The 17,488-nt window shown below is 40.3% G+C and overlaps 1 protein-coding gene across 1 annotated transcript in view; it reads left to right on the forward strand.

Annotated features, from left to right (window-relative positions):
- Positions 1 to 17,488, forward strand: part of LDAH (lipid droplet associated hydrolase) — a 112,554-nt gene that overhangs the window by 88,552 nt on the left and 6,514 nt on the right. The window contains exon 6 of the mRNA XM_048297718.1: positions 8,241 to 8,323. Within this exon, the coding sequence (XP_048153675.1) occupies positions 8,241 to 8,323 (83 nt within the window). The remainder of the gene's footprint in view (positions 1 to 8,240; positions 8,324 to 17,488) is intronic.

The raw sequence follows: 17,488 nt of genomic DNA on the forward strand, positions 1-17,488 counted from the left end.
GAAAATTAAGAACAAAGCCCACTCAAATTTGCTTTGGACTGTTAAACCAAATAAGCAAATTGAATAAGCAAAAAGATGTTTACAGGAAAAGCTAAAGAGTTTCTACATGTTCTTTTGCTAGAAATCCTTGACTAGTTCAAAGCCAAATCTTTAGGAGCCTGTTTCCTAGATAGGAATTGAAAGTGCAGGGGTACTGGCCTTTTGCCTTGCAGGCAAAGGATGAGAAAAAATAGGTTTTGTTCCTTTCTTCCAAAGTCTTTTCAGGAGAGAACTGCAGTTCGTGTATCCTCACTGGGTAGAGAGATGGCTTCATAAGTCACATCCCTGCGAGGCAGGATTTAGGATTTAACTCCAGCATTGATACTGCAAGCCATCCTTGCCCAGTGAAGAGCTTTCAAGCCACTGTGTGTGTCTGTGACTGGAGTTGTGGAGCACACACAGCCACGTCCATGAGAACTCCCTCCTCATTTCAGGGTCTGAATATCCAAGTTACCAAAAGAATCGATGTAAGTGGTGTTCATCTCATTTACACATCCCATCATAGCTGTGCTGTGGTGGGGTTCTTCAGACACTGAATGTTCTCATGGTTTATCAGTGGTGAATTCCCTCCTTCAGCAGGGTAGAACTGGCTTGCTTTTGGGAGGAAGCTCTACAAGTGCACAACTTTTCATAAAGCTCAGGCAACCACTGCTTGGACCTTAATTTTATGGCAGGATCAGCTTATTTCAGTTGAACTAAGTATCAGTTGCGGGCTGATGGAAGACATGCCAGTTTCAGACTACAGGACACTTCTCATCCTTCAAATATTTAACACTGTCACTTCAAGCATTCCTGCTAAAAGCCAAGAGGCCAGACATCATATGCAGAAACGTGGGTACAATATTAGATCCTCCAAGCCTTTTGTGTTGGCTTCACTAAGCCAGTTCAGAGAAGGATTTTAAGTTCAACAAGCAGTTTTCTCACAGAGGCACGTCTTGACTTGGGTGCTTACAGGCTAACCTTTGGCTCTGTTTTTGAGGTTTTCTTCATTGGATAGCTGTGAAGATTTTGTTACTTGATCACTGTAAAATGCAACGTTCAAGGTAGTGGTGGGCAATTCTAAGGGAACATGATGAATTTGGCTCTAAATTTCATTATTGATAAATATATTTTCAAGGACTAATTAATAGACATTTTTACACAACATTTTTCACTCGCAAGTATTTTTAAGACAATCTACAAAACATTCTTCATTGTCATAGTAGCCTGAAGCATGTTTTTAAAATGAGAAAACTGAGACATAGAGATTTTGTAATTTGTACAGGGTCTCAGAGGGTTTCAGTGATAGTTCAGAAAAATTCCAGGCCTCCTGACCTTTCGTCCCACAGTCTTATCTTTCACATATAATGATTTTTCAGAACACTAATTTCAGTTTTCTTTTACCTTTACTGAACCCTGGATATTTCTTTCTTCAGTGAGTGTGGGAGACTAGTGGTGAATGTCGAACAGATTGAAGCTACACACTCACCCTAATCCAGCACGGACACTGAGGTCACAACTCCAGCAGAGCTTCCACACAGCCCATTATGTGTATTCCCTGTGTTTGCATTTTGAGCCACAGTCCTGCAGGTTTCTAGATGTGCTTTATTTTGTGCAGTGATTGGTTCTGCAGGTTTGTGTGAAACAGCTTCATCACACAGGGAGTTCGTCATATGGGCTCTACATCACATTTTATATTCTACTTGAAATCATGACAAACCAAATAAATATTTTTTCCAGGACTCTTGGTAATGATTCTGGGAATCTCGAGAGATTTCCTGCTAAAGCAAGCATTGGCACAGGTTGGAAATCTTTCCAGAGACTCTAACACCACGTAGAAAACACTGAGAAGGTGATCTCACAGGACAACCTTCCTCTTCAAAGCCTAGTGAAAGATTTCAGAGGCCATTCATTTTGTGTCAGCTTCTGGTTGTGCCCAGTTCACAACCTGATTTTCAGAGCTACTGAAAAACTCAAAGTAACAGTCCTTGTGAGCCTTTTGCGATGACTTTCTAATTGCACACAAAAGAAGTAAGTTCTGAGTTATTTGCTTAGAAAAAGCAGCTTGGTATTCATGAAATAAGGAAGCAGAACAAGTTTTTTTTAAAAGGAAAGAACTAAATATTTAAAAAATGCCAAGGTTAGCAGAGTATAGCATTAGGAAATAGCAGAGAGATTTCTCCCTGAACTTGTGACTTAGCTTTTGAGAAAAATAGCTTTTCTGAAGAAGCCCAGACTGACATTCCACAGCAGCAAGAGAGAATGTTACTGTTCCTGCTTTATAATGGTATATCTTTAAATATAGCTTTCCACTGACATTAAACATCTTACAGTAATGTGGATTAGAGGGAAGTAGTGGATTTAGGATATTTTGACCTTAATAAAAAATTTTACAGTGCCTCCCATTATGTTCTTTTAACAAAGTTCGGGAAATACGACATACCTGAAACACCTACTAGAAAGACACATGACTGTTTGGAAAATGGGGTTCAGGAAGATTTTTGAAACTGGAAAGATGTGTGTAGTAGGGTTTTGTAACAGTCTTATCTTCATTCCTTTAGTATTCAGTAGCTGTGTTAGGATGTGAGTGGCGGAATACAGTGTGTGTGTTTGCTGAGGTTACAGATAGCACCTTGCTAGAATATGCTGCAGATGTGCTGGAGAGGGACAGGATCAAAGTGACCTTCACAAGCTAAGAGAAGTTCTGGGGGGCAAGGAGAGGAGAATGCTGTCATTCCTTAAAGAGCCAAGTTGTTCTGTACATAAATTTCTTACAAGGATGGTAAATTACTGGTTAAGCAACAGTTCCACAAGAAAAAATCATGGGAATATTGTGGGTCACAAGTTCATGTGGGTTAATGTGTTGTAAAGTGAGGCATGATTCTCATACGTACTGAGAGGTACAAGGGCTGAAAGAGGTGCAGATCTGCTGTTGAAGAGGGAGAGACACTGGCATGAGCTGAAAGCCTGCATTAGTAAAATTCAAGAGAGGTGAGCCACTGGACTTATCCACAGGAGCCCAAGAAAGAATAGTAGCAGACATAGAGAATGGTACCTAAAAGGAGAGGTTGATGTACGTATAAGTTATCTGTCCTTTGTAGAGATTTGCCCTAAGATTGATTGTATTAACTGTGTTTGCTGTTAGACGAGCTCAGGGCAACACACTTGAAGTGAATGCGTCAAATATGTGTGTGGGTCAGTTTCCTGGGGCAGCAAGGTTCATAATTAATTGCATATGACATTAAAAAGTACTTCCTTTTATTGTTTTGTATTTAAATATATTGTGCTGTAAGAGAGGGAAAACCAGTGTGTCATGAAGTATCACGAACATGATGGCAACAGATCTTTAATTGTACTTCTTTGATTGTTTTCCCCACCATTCTCAGTTTTGCAGTGTCCCTCAGGGGATGTGGCTGTCAGCATACACAGTCCTTCAGCTGTGGTCACACAGTGTGATTTCTGTAGCTGTACTGCAGAATTCTCTATCATCCTCCTCCTCCTATTTATGAAACTTAGTACATGGTCTGATTGGACTTCTGAGTTAATGTAGATAGTGAACACCAGTCATCTTGGGTGGAATCATTCTGATTCCATTCTTTGCATTGATTTATAAGCCTGTAATGGAAAAAAATACTCTGCTTTTTTTTCTGCATGTATCTTGATTTCTTTAATTTGAACTTCATTAGTGCATTGATTCTTTTTCTCTCTTCTCATTGGATTTCTCACATTCTCACTGCCTGTTCCTCACAAACTGACTAACATCATGTCCTGTGCAAGTGCTGTGAATAAAGTACTTATCCATTTACCAGATCATTAAGAAATAAGGTACCCATTGTTTTGATATCGAGGTGGACTAGAATCTTAGGCCAGGATTCATTCCACCTCAATTCAGGTTAAGGTCTAAAGGTGTTATCACTGAAAATAGAGTCATCTTGAGAAGTGATTTAATCCATCCCAGAAATGATCAATTTGCCAGGTGTGTTCAATGATTATTTAGAGATTTTAAAACAAAATTTCAAATTGTATTCTTTTACTATTGTTTATTTAAATTTTCTTATTATAAATTTATTATTTTTAAAATTGTGATGGATCTAGACCTTCTTTGTTGTTGTGAAGACCAGATTATTTAAGCCTGGTTTTTTTATTTGCTTCCAAGCTCCTTATCATATTACAATCTTTCATTTACAGATGTTTAATTCCAGCCAAAATTTGTTGTGTGATGTGTGAGGGAGTTTTTAAACAACCTGTAATTTTTGTTATCTGGTTATGCATACTGAAGAATTTACAGATCAGTAAAATGCTATTTTCCTTTGTAAAATTAGTAGCAATTGGATAGTATTTTCTACTCCCAGAGCCATAGGACAGGGTGATTCTTGTGTAGCAAGATTGTTACTAACTTAGCAGTTCTCTATTTAGAGTTCTTTCAAACTCTTAAATTTGCCTTCTAGCCCTGATATATTCTGTGTTCTCCACTGTTGCTACTTCTTGATATCTCACTACTGAAAGGGAAGTTGTTAATGCCAGAAAAAGAATATATAGAGTAGAAACCTCCTGAATGTATTGAACAAGAAAGTTGAATGCCATCAAGGAAAGTCATTTATCTTCCAAGCAGTGTTATTATCTTCTTTAGCTGCTCCCTTAGCCTGTACAAATTCTGTTGTAGGCCTCTTGTTTCTGGTATACCTAAGGAATATTTTATTGTTTATTTTTAAATCCTTTAATGTTTGTTCTTGGAAACCTACTTTTGCTCTTTGCAATTTCCTCTTACTTAACGCCTGCTGAAGTTTAAGTTCCTGTTTATTGGTTTCCCTAGGATCATGTTTCCAAAATTTGAAGGATTCCTGTTTGGTTGAAATAGACTCTTGAACCTTGCTGTTCATCCGGTTTAGCTTAATCCTGCCTTCCTGGTTCCCTTTCTTGCACATTACCCAAACCTTCAGAGACATTTCCTTTTGAAGTACTGCTCTTACTGCCTTTGCTGTCTTATGGTTTTACTTTTAGGATCTCTATGACTAATCTCAATTTACTAAGTGTGTGAATGCCACTTCAGTTCTTGTTATTTACTGAAAGAAACACACAAGCCACCCAGAACTATGAGCAGACTGCATGGAGAACAGGAGATAGGACAGAGGAACCAGGAATATGAGAGAAGGGGAGCAGGGCAGTACTTACTGTTCCTACTGTATGACTGAACTGGGGATGGAGAGCTGCCTGCAGAGTCCCAGTGGTGTTGAATCTGTTGGGTTCTGCACTGGTGGTCACTGGTGGTGTCATCCCTGCCCTCCATCCACTGCAGGTACTGCAAGGTAATGCAGAAGCTCTGACTGCAGGTATGCTATCTGTTGTGGCCTGATAACAAGGACCTCATTCTGGGCTGGAAAGTCTTGACATGCCAAGATCCTCATGTAGTGCATTTGGTACAAGCCCTGTTGCCACAGATATCCTGCCAAATCCATGTTCTTGCACTTAGTGCTTTGTGAAGTCTTGTAAATCCATAGTGAGCCACCTTGGTTACCTGAAGGACCAGCGCTTAAAGTAGCAAGGGCTGCACTCCACATCCTGCCTTCTGACACAGAGCAGGGCTTTTGACAGACAGATACCTTCAGTTATAGGTAGGAGTTCTGAGCACTAAAGTTATAGTTACCACATTAGAAACAGGACTCAATATGAAATGAATTACCTACCTTAAGGAATTCCTCATTATAGACTCATAGAATGGTTTGGGTTGGAAAGGACCTTAAAGATCATCCAGTTCTAACTCCCCTGCCATGGTCAGGGTCACCTTTCACTAAACCAGGTTGCACAAAGCCCCATCCAACCTGGCCTTGAACACTTTCAGGGATGGGGCATCCACAGCTTCTCTGGGCAACCCATGCCAGAGCCTCACCACCCACACAGTAAAGAAGTTCTTCCTAATATCCAATCTAAACCTGCCCTCTTTGACCTTAAGGCCATTCCTCCTTGTCCTGTCACTCCATGCCCTTGTGAGAATTCCCTCTCCATCTCTCTTGCTGCCCCTTTGGATACTGGAAAGTGCTATAAAGTCTCCCCAAATCCTTCTCTCATCCAGGCTAAACAGCCTCAACTCTCTCATTCTGTCTTCACAGGAGAGGTGCTCCAGCCCTGTGATCAGTTTAGTGACTCTCCTCTGGAGTTGTTCCAGTTGTCTTTCCTATCTCTTATTTAAGTTTTTCCTAGATGATTTTTGAAGATGCATTCAAAGATGCGTGTTCTTCTAAAAACAAGATGTGTAATTCATCTGGAGCTGAATTGAGAAGACAATGACCAATGTCAGAATATGAACTCAACAATGCTGTAGATATACAGACTTTTGCCAGCAGCACCACAGGATTAAATGACTGGGTTACTAGACATGAAACTGCACAGAGACCCCTTTGCTCAGCAGAGTAGGATGGGACCAGCAAATTTGCTGGATTGTCTATGACAACCTTTTCATTTTGTCTAGGTGAAGAAGGCAGAGCTCTGCAGGCATACAACAGAATTGCAACATTTTGGCTGGCTCAGAAGTAGATACTACTTTCTAGGATTCATTTTTTTTCATTTGAGAGCATTGGCATTGTCTTTTAACATTTGATCTCCAGTGCCATCACTCATCTCTCTGGTGGCATTCTGTTTCCTTAGAGCACTGCTGGAATTCAGCCAATTCCATGTTTTGGTCACCACCAAAGACCTATGTGATTGCCATTTCCTCCCCCATATCACAGTGTGAGAATGGTTTACTCCTGTCTCAAAGCAGTATCAGATCCAACACTGTCATTAACTACTTGTGCACTAAGCTTCATTGGTCCAGATTATAAAAATTGTCAGAATCTTTCCTTTTTCTCCTGTTTTTCAGGAGAGGATTTAGTATCTTAAAATACTTTCAGTCATTCTAAGACCTAGAAATTGAAATGCTTTTAGATAATTTAGCCACATTGGTTTTGTAAACTGGTGAGAAAGTAAAATATTGTCCTTTATTACCACTTATAGGTTATGAATATCTCTGTGATCAGAGGTCAGGAGAGGCTTGGCCATCTTACTAGCCCAGTAAGCTGACTGGTCCAAAAGAGAGATAAAAGAAGTGCTAATTCTTTGGCTAGTTTCACATTTCTTCAGTACAGCACTGATGACAGAAATGGATAGTCCTTATTAAAACACCCTTTGAAGGTCCTCTCATATTCTGGAAACATAATGCATGGAACAACTCCTGATTCTGCAGTTGAATACATGACGTTTGTTGGAGCAGTGGAACTCATAATCTACAGTGCTAGTTCAAAGCCAGGTTTTGGACTATACATTGAGCTTCTGTAGGTTCTGTTGTAACAAAAGTCAGGCTACGTAGACACAGTGTAATCCTTCTGTGTCCGAGTGTTTAAATTGGTGAATATTTAGGTACCCAGACAGACCAGCCCGCTTTTCAGAAGTGTGTCATTTCCATTGCTGTCTAACATACATGGGATATGTATATTATGAACTCAAGACTTCATAAAATTCATTAGGTGTCCAAACATTAGACTCAATCATTTATGTCTCCGAGACAGTATCTTGCAGATCAACTCAAAATAAATTGCACTGAGCCATTTTTAATACTTTACATTCCAGAAAGGTAAGGCTTAGACATTTGGTGTCCAGTCCAGTCCTGACTGGGCAAGTACCATCTGTTTTATGCAAGACAGCCACGTATTTGTACTTGCCATTGTTTTTACTATTTGTTGTGTTGAATATTTTAATGACTTGCATATTGAGATGTCAATAATTTAATCATCTACTAATTAATAACACCTTGTAATGTATGTTTTGTATTTAAAGCCCAGTCTTGAAAACCCTTTGTGGGTGATACATCATACTTAACCTTTACCTTTCTAAAAGTCTGTAGTGAAAGCCGGTCATTGGAGTTCTTTCTCTGGTCAGGGGAGAGACAGTCATCACCATGGGTTGATCTAGAAGTCTGTAGGATAAATGGATAGAGTTATGATCCAAAGATCCTTTCCATTCATTATGGATTTGATTAATAGGAGGTGACTTAATTCAGTCTGTATGCCATTTAATCATTTGGTTAGGTGAGATAAAACTGCTCTTTCTGTCACTGGCACTCTTTTCCCTGGGATTGTTGAGATGATGACTGCTCTAGTTGCCCTGCTTTTTTGCAGAGTTGTGTCTGTATTATTTTTTCTAAAAGTTTTGCTGTGTATTTACATTATTGCCTATTTCTCTTTCTGCAGCCAACATCTTGTACATGGCAAGCCAAGAAATGATGAAGGTGGTGGAGAGAGACAGTACAACCATAAAGCAAAATTTAAAGAAGGTAACTATTTAATCCTCAGTTTTCAAAGGAAGCCCACATGCATGAGGAGATGTTTATACCCATTATATTTGCACAAAACCAGAATTTCAGCAGGCTCAATTGTACTTTTTTTTTGAGTGTCATTCCATTAACTTTGGAGAAGCCACTAAAGGGGTCACTGATCCTTAAAATGTGTTGATCCACACCTTTGTAGATGTAGCATTCACTGCTATCAGATGTACCAACCCGTCTGGTTTGTTTTCCTTGCTGGAGGAGCAATCTGTGTTCTGGCTGAGCATGAGGTGTGGTTCCCAGTGGGGCCTGTAGTTACCTGGGTTCTGATCACACAGACAGGTGGCCAGGCTGGAAATGAGGGGCTGATGGGCCAAATCCTCTGACTTTGCTGTTGGACAGGTCAAGAAGAACGTGTATCCTCTGTTCTGGGGTGTGTCAGTTATTATCATGGGATTCTGCAGGCTCTTTCCATGGCTTCAAAATGTGATGGAGAGGAGTCAGCAACATTATGGCTCCAGTGTTTTAGACATTGGACAGTAGTGTAAGATAAATTCCTGAGGCTGGAGCTGCTGCTCTACAGGTGAATTAATTCATTTCAGGGACCTTTCTCACACTGAGCTTTCTTGGATTTATTGTTGAAAGAGATTCTGTGAAGTTCTTACCTGGACTAATTGCATTTTCCCAGTCACGGTTCAGGGGTTGGCACAGGCCAGGAACTGTTCTAATTGGAGTTCTGATGTGGTCACCCTGTGGTCACCATGTTTTGGAGGCTGAGATGATTTAGTAGTGTGACCATGGTCAGACAATTCCAGATGGCTTATGAGCCAGAAAACTGTCACATTTAATAAACTTCCATTGAGATAGCCTCTGTGTGAGTAGATAATCAGTATAACATATTATTCTACTGTGTCCCCTTCCTTCCCTTAATTTTTTTGTATCATCCCTGTCTTTTTGCTGGAAGAATGATTCCAGCACTTTGCACTGGAAGAGACTTTCCTCAGAGAATGGGGTTTTCTAGGACAGAGGTCCTAGATCTCTGCAAAATTACTCTGTGCCTTTTAAATAGAAATGGTACAAAGTTCATTTCATAAAACAGTCTTTCTTTTTGTGTCTGAAAATAGATTTATTTTTTATTTAGCCCATTTGCCTTCTCTGCACTTTGAAAGGTATGTTCATATTTTAAAGGAGTTGAAGTAGCACACATGAACAGGGATCCCTGCGGCTGGCATGCCTGGGCTTTCTCATTTTTGTTGCACAGCACTCGAAGGTCTCCTGCACTTTGTGGGGAATCTCAGTGAGAGTGAAGGGCTCATCTTGCAGACTGCAAATACTCCCATTGTCTTAAATGAAACTTTCCATGGGTCGATCCAAAACCCAGTGAATTCAAGGAAAATGGTTGATTTTATTGACTGAATCACCCCTCCGAGTGTCAGGGAGCTGGAGGGCCTTCCTGTTCTCTGGACATGAGCCAAGGCTGACCCCACGCAGGCAGTGCCCTCTCCAAGCAGGATGCAGTCCCACAGCACCTGAGCAGAGCACAGAACAGGGTCTGTTGACTGTCCCAGACAAGGCAAAACAATGAACCAGGTCCAGCATCCCTCCAGAGAATCCAGTCAGGAGCAAAAGGGGACAGAGGCAGGAGTGGCGACAAGGCTACAATGTGGGTCCAAAGTCTACCCAGGAGGGATTGCCAGAGACATGGTGGAAGGGAAGCTGCAAGGTGGGAGCCATCCAGGTGACAAGCTGTGTACAGTGTAGGTCTGATGTCAGTCTGGGACACAGGGCTGGAGTCACTCTACAGTGTAGCTTGGGAGGCTGAGACCAAAGGCGAAAGAGGGAGCTGGAGACCCTGGAGCCCTGTGCAGGGAGCATGGGCTGGGGGCTAGGTAAGGCTGGGGAGGGCTGTCAGTGCCCTGAAGGGTGGGACTGCAGGTCCCTGTGGTGGTCAGGGTACAAACTGAAGAGTGCAGGAGCAGGAGTCCAAGTGCTTGTGGAAATGTTAATTACAAGCACACCTGCCTGAAGTTAAGCATAAGGGCTTTGTTGGATGGGTCAGTGGTGGTGACAATCAGCTGCAGCTCCGGTGACTTCAGGTGGTCTGTCAGATGCTTCACATTACAAAAAATCTGATTTCTTGTACTGAATGAAGGCCCATAGCCAACAGTAAGAGTTTGCAGGTGTACTAGTCTGCTCCATCTGTGCTTTTGTTGACTCTGTCAATCTAAGCATAGCCTTGGCAGGCAGGAGCTGTTTTAAACCTGTGCTAGCTTTGTTTTATTGGTTCTTCTATGTCCTCATGCATGTGTGGCAAACATACTCAAGAAAACAAAAAGTTAAAGCAAGCCTACAAGAATTGGCAAACTGAAGAAAAAACTGGTCTAAAAATGAAGCTAAATGCTCCTCTTTTTTCATCTTCTAGTAATTTCTGGGAATGTAAGAATTAAGGGAAAAATTTTCAGTTTGGCATCATGTTAAATTTGAAGAGTATTGACAATAAAAATGGGCTTAACTTATAAAGGTTGGAAGTTTATAAAAACAGGAACTATAGTCCAAGTTGCTATAGAGCTGGCAAGCTGTTGCTTCAAAAAATTTATACTGTTTAGTAGTCGCTGTGATCATATGGTAAAAGCCAATCTTAACACCTGACTTTGCCAGCTGCTGTGGAATAGAAAAGTTATTTCTGGATGTTATTTGCATTCTGTGATCTGAACGAAGAGACACAAAATTATTCCAATCTTTCCATGTCCAGGTTTAACTATAATTAATACTAGCTAGGGACCAGGAGAAATTTTATCACCAGACTTCAGATTCTTAGTCTAACAAAGTTAGTTGCTTGGATTTATGTTGAAAGAATGGGATCTGGAATATTGTTTGGATAATTAAGTGAGGTTTTTCACTTAAACTCTTTTAAAGTCAGAAGTTGTGCACATGAAATAGCAGTGGAACTTTATGAGGAGGATGGAGACCTGTCTTCTAACAAACTAATATAAGTAATATATGATAGAGCTTTTGAAATATTGTGTAAAACTATTTATCCAGATCAAGCAGTACATGAATGTACAGGAATTTGAGCTTCTTACGGCAATGACATGGGAGGTTGTGATAAACCAGAAACACCAAACAAATAAGGTAAGGGATACTGATAAAAGATTTCCTCAGCTCTGGAGGTTAATTATTAGCTGATCATGTCTAAGGCAGCTGAGCTACCTACGTTCTTTCACTCTCATAACACCAACTCCCTTTCCTAACAGAAGCTGGAGGCAGAGATGAACTACTGAACTAGAGGAAGTTTATTGTAATTCCTGCACAAAAGGAAGTGGGTGTAATTCCATGTTCTTAAAAGATGGATCAGCACTGAGCATCATGGAGCTTTTACAAATAGAATAAGAAGAAATTTAAAAGGCACAGGAAAATGGATGTGTTGGGCATTCACAAGCATGCCTGGAATGGACAGTGTTATTTCCTTAGAGAGATTCTCTATAGCACTTAACTTCTTAAGTTTGTGTCATGACCCATTCACTGTTCTCTTTTAAGATTTAGCCTTATTGACTCTTTTTCTGTCAAGTAAGCTTATAAACCTGTTAAAATAAATATAACCTTATATAAATCAAGGGGATAATTGCACGAAAGGGTAGAACTAGGGGGCTTACAGAGGAAATTCTCTTTTTAAATAATCACCCCTCAGATTTTATATTTATTGAGAAATACATCTGGTTCATTACTCCGTGTGTAATACACAGTAGTCCTATTTTGAAATGTAGGATCTGCTCCAAAGCCCTTTTAAATCCATTGAAGAGCTTCCACAGGCTTCAGGAATTCTTGAATCAGTGAATTTTCTGTAGTGGTTCGTAATTTTTTAAGATCATAAACCATCTCCTCCAACTGCAAATCAGGATTCTTTTGGTTAGCATGTTAAACCAAAAAACGCTGATATGCTCCTTGAGTTTTTTGCCAGTGGTCTGGTGTAGCAGTTGCATTGATCACATAAGGCAAAAGACAGGAAACATCTGAAGAAAAGATACAAAGATGAAAAAACTAACCTGTTGTCTGAGAAGAAAGATATAAACTGGAAGTTTATGGATGTATTAACCTATTTTCACTTAAACCATGGAAGTCTGTGTTGTAGGTGGCTTATAACCACTCATTTTGTAGATGTGTAGGTGGGGAAGAAATTCAGTTTTGAAAAAATTAAATTAATGAAGTGAATGTTTACTACTTCTTGCATTTAGAATTTAAAGCAGTGCGAGTTTGTATCACACCAGTGATACCATAATGTGTTCTCCAAGAGTAACAATTAAATACTGGCATGCAGAGATTTAGAATACAAGCTGAAGAATGAAGTATTTCCTTTCCACAGAGAAGTGCTAGGTTTTTCTTTTGCAAAATTGTCCTTGCTACAGAAATTTTTTAAAACTAAGCAACCAAGAACTATTTTGACCCCTGAAGCAGCTGTTTTCATGTTGCCCAGTGTTTTTGTTTGAGTCTCTGTAGACATCCATGGGGGTTTGTAATTATTCCCAGTGAGAGGAGCATGATCTGAAGATACGTGCTTAAAAGAATTCTACAAATATTTTGCTTGCCCACAGCCTGAGTTAGGTGCTTGCCTACATTTGTGAAAAACCTTCCAAGCACTCTTTCTGAATAGGTGCAAAGTGTTCTCTTGAGCCAAGAACACCTCTTTTTTTGGCTGGTCTCACATCCTTTTTGGCCTACGTTCCCTGGAGGTGCAGAGTTGAAGCCAGGGAAGTTGCACATGTGCTTGGGGATTTTGGTGCCTGTGTCATTTAACCACAAGAACAACCTTCTCTTTGAAGCGCCCAGAATGCCTAATCAGGGATCAGCAGCTTCTCTCCTCGGTGGAAAAGGATCCCAGTGAGCATTTAAAAAAGTCAGTTAGCACAATATCCTTACTCTGTAACTGAGTGCCTGTTACCATCATTTGTGCTGTGTGGTATTCTAGTGTGGTATTCTTGATGACAAGAATTTCCAAAATGTTTGGGGTGGGTATAAGGTGTGTGCTGCACACAATGAGCAAAGACAGCGATATTTCCCCAGCCTTCTGAAGAATATTTAAAAGTTACCACTGACCCCTTACTACCCCTTTATTTCTTACCTCCTACTGTGCACACCACTGGGGAACATTGCCATTTACAGCCAGATGCTGATCCTGCTGTTGCAAGAGCAATTTGATTGATTTACCTTAGATAACATCCCACTGAATGTAGATAGTGTCAGGCTGATACTCAGAGGGAAAAACTATTTGCAGTAAATATGGTTGGAAGAATCTGTCCCAGCAGTTGTATTGCTTAAATAGTGGTTTCAGGTCTGTTTGTTTTTATTTTGGTATTTATACAGACTTGACTTCTGAAATACTCATGTTCCTGACACATCTAAATATATACCCTTGAAATGCTTTTAAGTCTTTAAAAGTAACATAGATAATCTAAAAAAGTTAATCACTCTGATTTGTTGATAAATCCTGTGCATCCTTTTTAAAAGCACAGTTTTACTTTGCATTGAGTTTGACCCATCATTATCTGTGAGAAAGTGGAAATGAAAGTGGCCTCTCTTGATCTCATGGGTCTTTGTGCGGAGCAGTCGGTGGCACTGCTAACACACTGCAGCAGAGTTAAAGAGAAGCCCTTTTCCCTTTGTCGATTTACCAAGGTTCAGCACCAATAAAGGCATGAAAACTGTGTAGATCACTTACTGGACACTGGGGAGAGCAGTAACATACCTGGAATCATATGCCAAGTTAGCCACTACATCAGGCCCTGTCTAAGGGTTTGCATCCTAGTTTCTTTGATAGTAAAATGTTTCTCCACCTCCTTTACAGCCAGGGAAGCTGGTTTTGGTTTTTATTTATACTGGTTTAACAGAAGTGGCCACCATCTTTGTGTTAAATAAACTCTCCACAAGCTCTTGAACTACCCATTACAGCATAGCTACAAGTCCTACAGATCAGTATTTCAAAAGAGCATCGTGTACCCCAGATTGTCAACTGCCTCTTCTCAAAACACTCCAACTGGAAACCTTTGGTTTCACACTGCCCTTGCACAGTTGAGAAAACCCAGTTCTGGTAAAACAAGCTGAGAACAAGTTCCCAGGACCTTACCATCAAACTGGCTGATCTCAACCATGGCAGGATCATGAGGGAGAGAGATGGTATCTCGGAGAACCATATCCCATAGCATTTAGGGCTTCCTAGGGCAATGCCAGCTCTTTGAATTCCCAGAAGCTAAAGTACAACTGAAGCAAATAAAAAAGAAGTATGTCCCAAATCAGTCTGTTCCCATGTCATTTATCCTATTCTTTTGGCAGGGTAAGGTGAGACACTTTCATAATTCCATATTCCATTCCAATAATTTCAAATTTAGTTCTGGGATAATGCCTTTTAAACGAGTTTTCATCCAAGAACAAATGAAACTACTCACTGGTTACTGCCGAGAGGTGTCAACCAGAGAGAAGCTGCTGTGGCAGCCAGTGAATTCATGTGGGAGTAATACTGATAAAATGTGAGTGTATCAGAGACAAGGATTTCAGCAAGGACACTGTTTATTGCACGTGTGCTGCTCCTTTATATCCACAGAGATCAGTCCTTCACTCTTGGCCATCACTGGAGTGGTGCCTGCCCGTGGAGTAAGATCCTAAAGTTTTTATAACATGTACCAAATTCCAGAGAGATAGAAAAAATTCAATTAATATATTTTAACTTTTTTGATTTGCTTTTCAGTGCTGGCTAATGTCAGTTACAGAAGAGGCAGAAAAGAAATCTCTCTGTAATTTTTACTTCCGTAAACTGTCATACATGCTGTAACAAGTGCCAATGGAGTCAACTGCAGGAAATCTTTATTATTTTCTTAGAAACTCTTTAAAATGTAAACATCCTGTTGATACAAATCTCAGATTCTTCTGATGTTTACTTAGCAGCTGCCATCATTGTGCAGTGTCAGAGTACACATACCATATTACAGGGTATGAGGCTGACAGAGCCCTATTTGCACTTGTGTTTTATTTTACAGAAGCTAAGGCTGAAAATACTTCTGAGCCATTTAATGGTAAATCATCTTCTAAGAATACTGCTGTTATTTTAAAGCTATTTGAAATTTAGAAATTGCATAAGTATTTCAAATGCAGCATTGAAATGGCTGGCAAAGACAGCCCATGTCCCCTTCACTCTGCCCTCAACATCAGATCCTGAAAGAGGACATGTTTTAGTCACTCATAGCAAGCAGGATATTGCATCAGGAGTCATAAAGTCCTTGTCGTGTCCAGTGGTAGCTGCCATTTCCCTTCTGAGTCAGGAATACCTGGAAGTCTCACCATTCAATATTGCAAAAGACTAAAAGATAATCCTCTCACCCTCATGGCAGAAAAGTTTAAAAAAATGCAAATATTGGAAAGTTTAAGCCCAGAGGAAAATTAGAAAGAACTTCCTATTTATTGTTTTGCAAATCTGTTTATTTTTAGCTAGTCTAATTATTTGGGGGGCCTGACTCATCATTTCTGAATGCTTAGATTGGCAGCAGCTTTCCATTGCTGGTGCAGTGGTTGTGCTGACTCAGGATGTCTTTGCAGCCATCCACCATCCACAGGAAAATATGCACTTTACAGATCCATGCAAGCCATTCAGTGCATGCCAGTGTTCCCTGCATTAATGGAGATCCCATGTGCCTCTGGCTACACATGGTTATAATTTGTTAATTATTCCTGCCTGCCTGCTGCAACAGCAAAGCTCCTGATGTTAAAATGAAGATGAGGAGATGGATTCTGGAAACTTTGCCTTAAATATATCTAAAATTATTTTGTTTAAATACATTAGGAAAGAGGGTGACATTTTAAAGTCATTTATTTTGTGTCTGTGTGTGACACAGGCAAAGAGCAGAGACATTTTGTCATTCAAAAGGAGATCCTCAATTTCACAAATGACAGTCAAGTAGCTGTCTGTTTTCCTAGGCCCTGTACCAGCATCTGGATCACTAAAAATTTACACCTTCATTGCAGTCTTGCTCTTTCTCATAATCCAGTAATAAGGAAGCATTTTGAAAACAATTCTGCAGTTAAGAAACACTTCTGTTAAAGTTTTGGATGTGCAAGCATGGGCACCTGGACAGAATGCACACACACCAGCACATGCACAGGAAATAAGCAGACAAAATAACTGCAGCATCAAATCAAGCTCCCCAAGTCTCCTGTTTAAAAACTGTTCTTAGTTGGTTATAACAGACCCAAACCTTAGTTGCATATATGACACAAGTGCCTGTCCTACCTTGAATGGGTTTATTTCAATCCAAAGGGTTCTACAATGTCTACAGATAAAGCTCAGGGGAAAATGCATTGTTTTCTCATGGTAACAATTCCTAGCTTGGAGAAGGAAGCTTCTGATTCCAGTGTAGAGGAGACACATGCTGAGCTAGTGAGGGAGCAGTAAACAGAGAGTAGGAGGAGTCAGGAAGAACCAAAGGCTCTGTTTGTTTGGCCAGAGGAAGGCTTCTGGTGCTATATGAGGTGGTGGATTGGAGCTAACCAAGCAAGGCCATCTTTCCTGAATGTGTGATGGAAATTGGGATGCCTGGTACACATGTAAACACCATGATACAGTGACCTGTACTTAGATGTTTTTATGCTGAACTGAACTCAACCCTGATGCTAGGAACAACTGATAGTCTGAGAGGTGCTTGAGGAGCAGCACTGGGAGTAGAGGCTCTAGAAAAAACAACTAGGGTTGGAATTGTGACACAGAATGAGATAGAGGACCCAGGAGACTAAAATTTGGGCTTTGCAGAGCAAGAATGTGGGACTAGAAGTAGTAGAAATTGGAATTGATGAGGTAGAGAGAAAAGAGCTGAAATAAAGAACCAAAGGGGGTGTAGAGCAGTCTTGAGACCAGAAAGGGACAAGACAAAAGAAGTCATACCTGTAAAGAGTGGACAAGTAACTGGACAAGTAGTTCGTAAATGTCCTGCCCTTTTCTGCTTGGAATGGAACCTGAATTTCAAAACTCTTACTGCTCCTGTTCTCAGCAGGTGCCAGTGACTATGTTTACCTTAAGAACAGAAGCAGCACAATAGAAGAGAATTTGTAGACATGGATAGTAAGTGGTGAGGACCTGGTGTTCCCAGTGGAGGCACCTGAGAGGGTTATTACTTTAGCCAACAGTTGTCTGGTCCC

The sequence above is a fragment of the Corvus hawaiiensis genome, chromosome 3, assembly GCF_020740725.1.
Source record: "Corvus hawaiiensis isolate bCorHaw1 chromosome 3, bCorHaw1.pri.cur, whole genome shotgun sequence".
Lineage (NCBI taxonomy): Eukaryota > Metazoa > Chordata > Aves > Passeriformes > Corvidae > Corvus > Corvus hawaiiensis.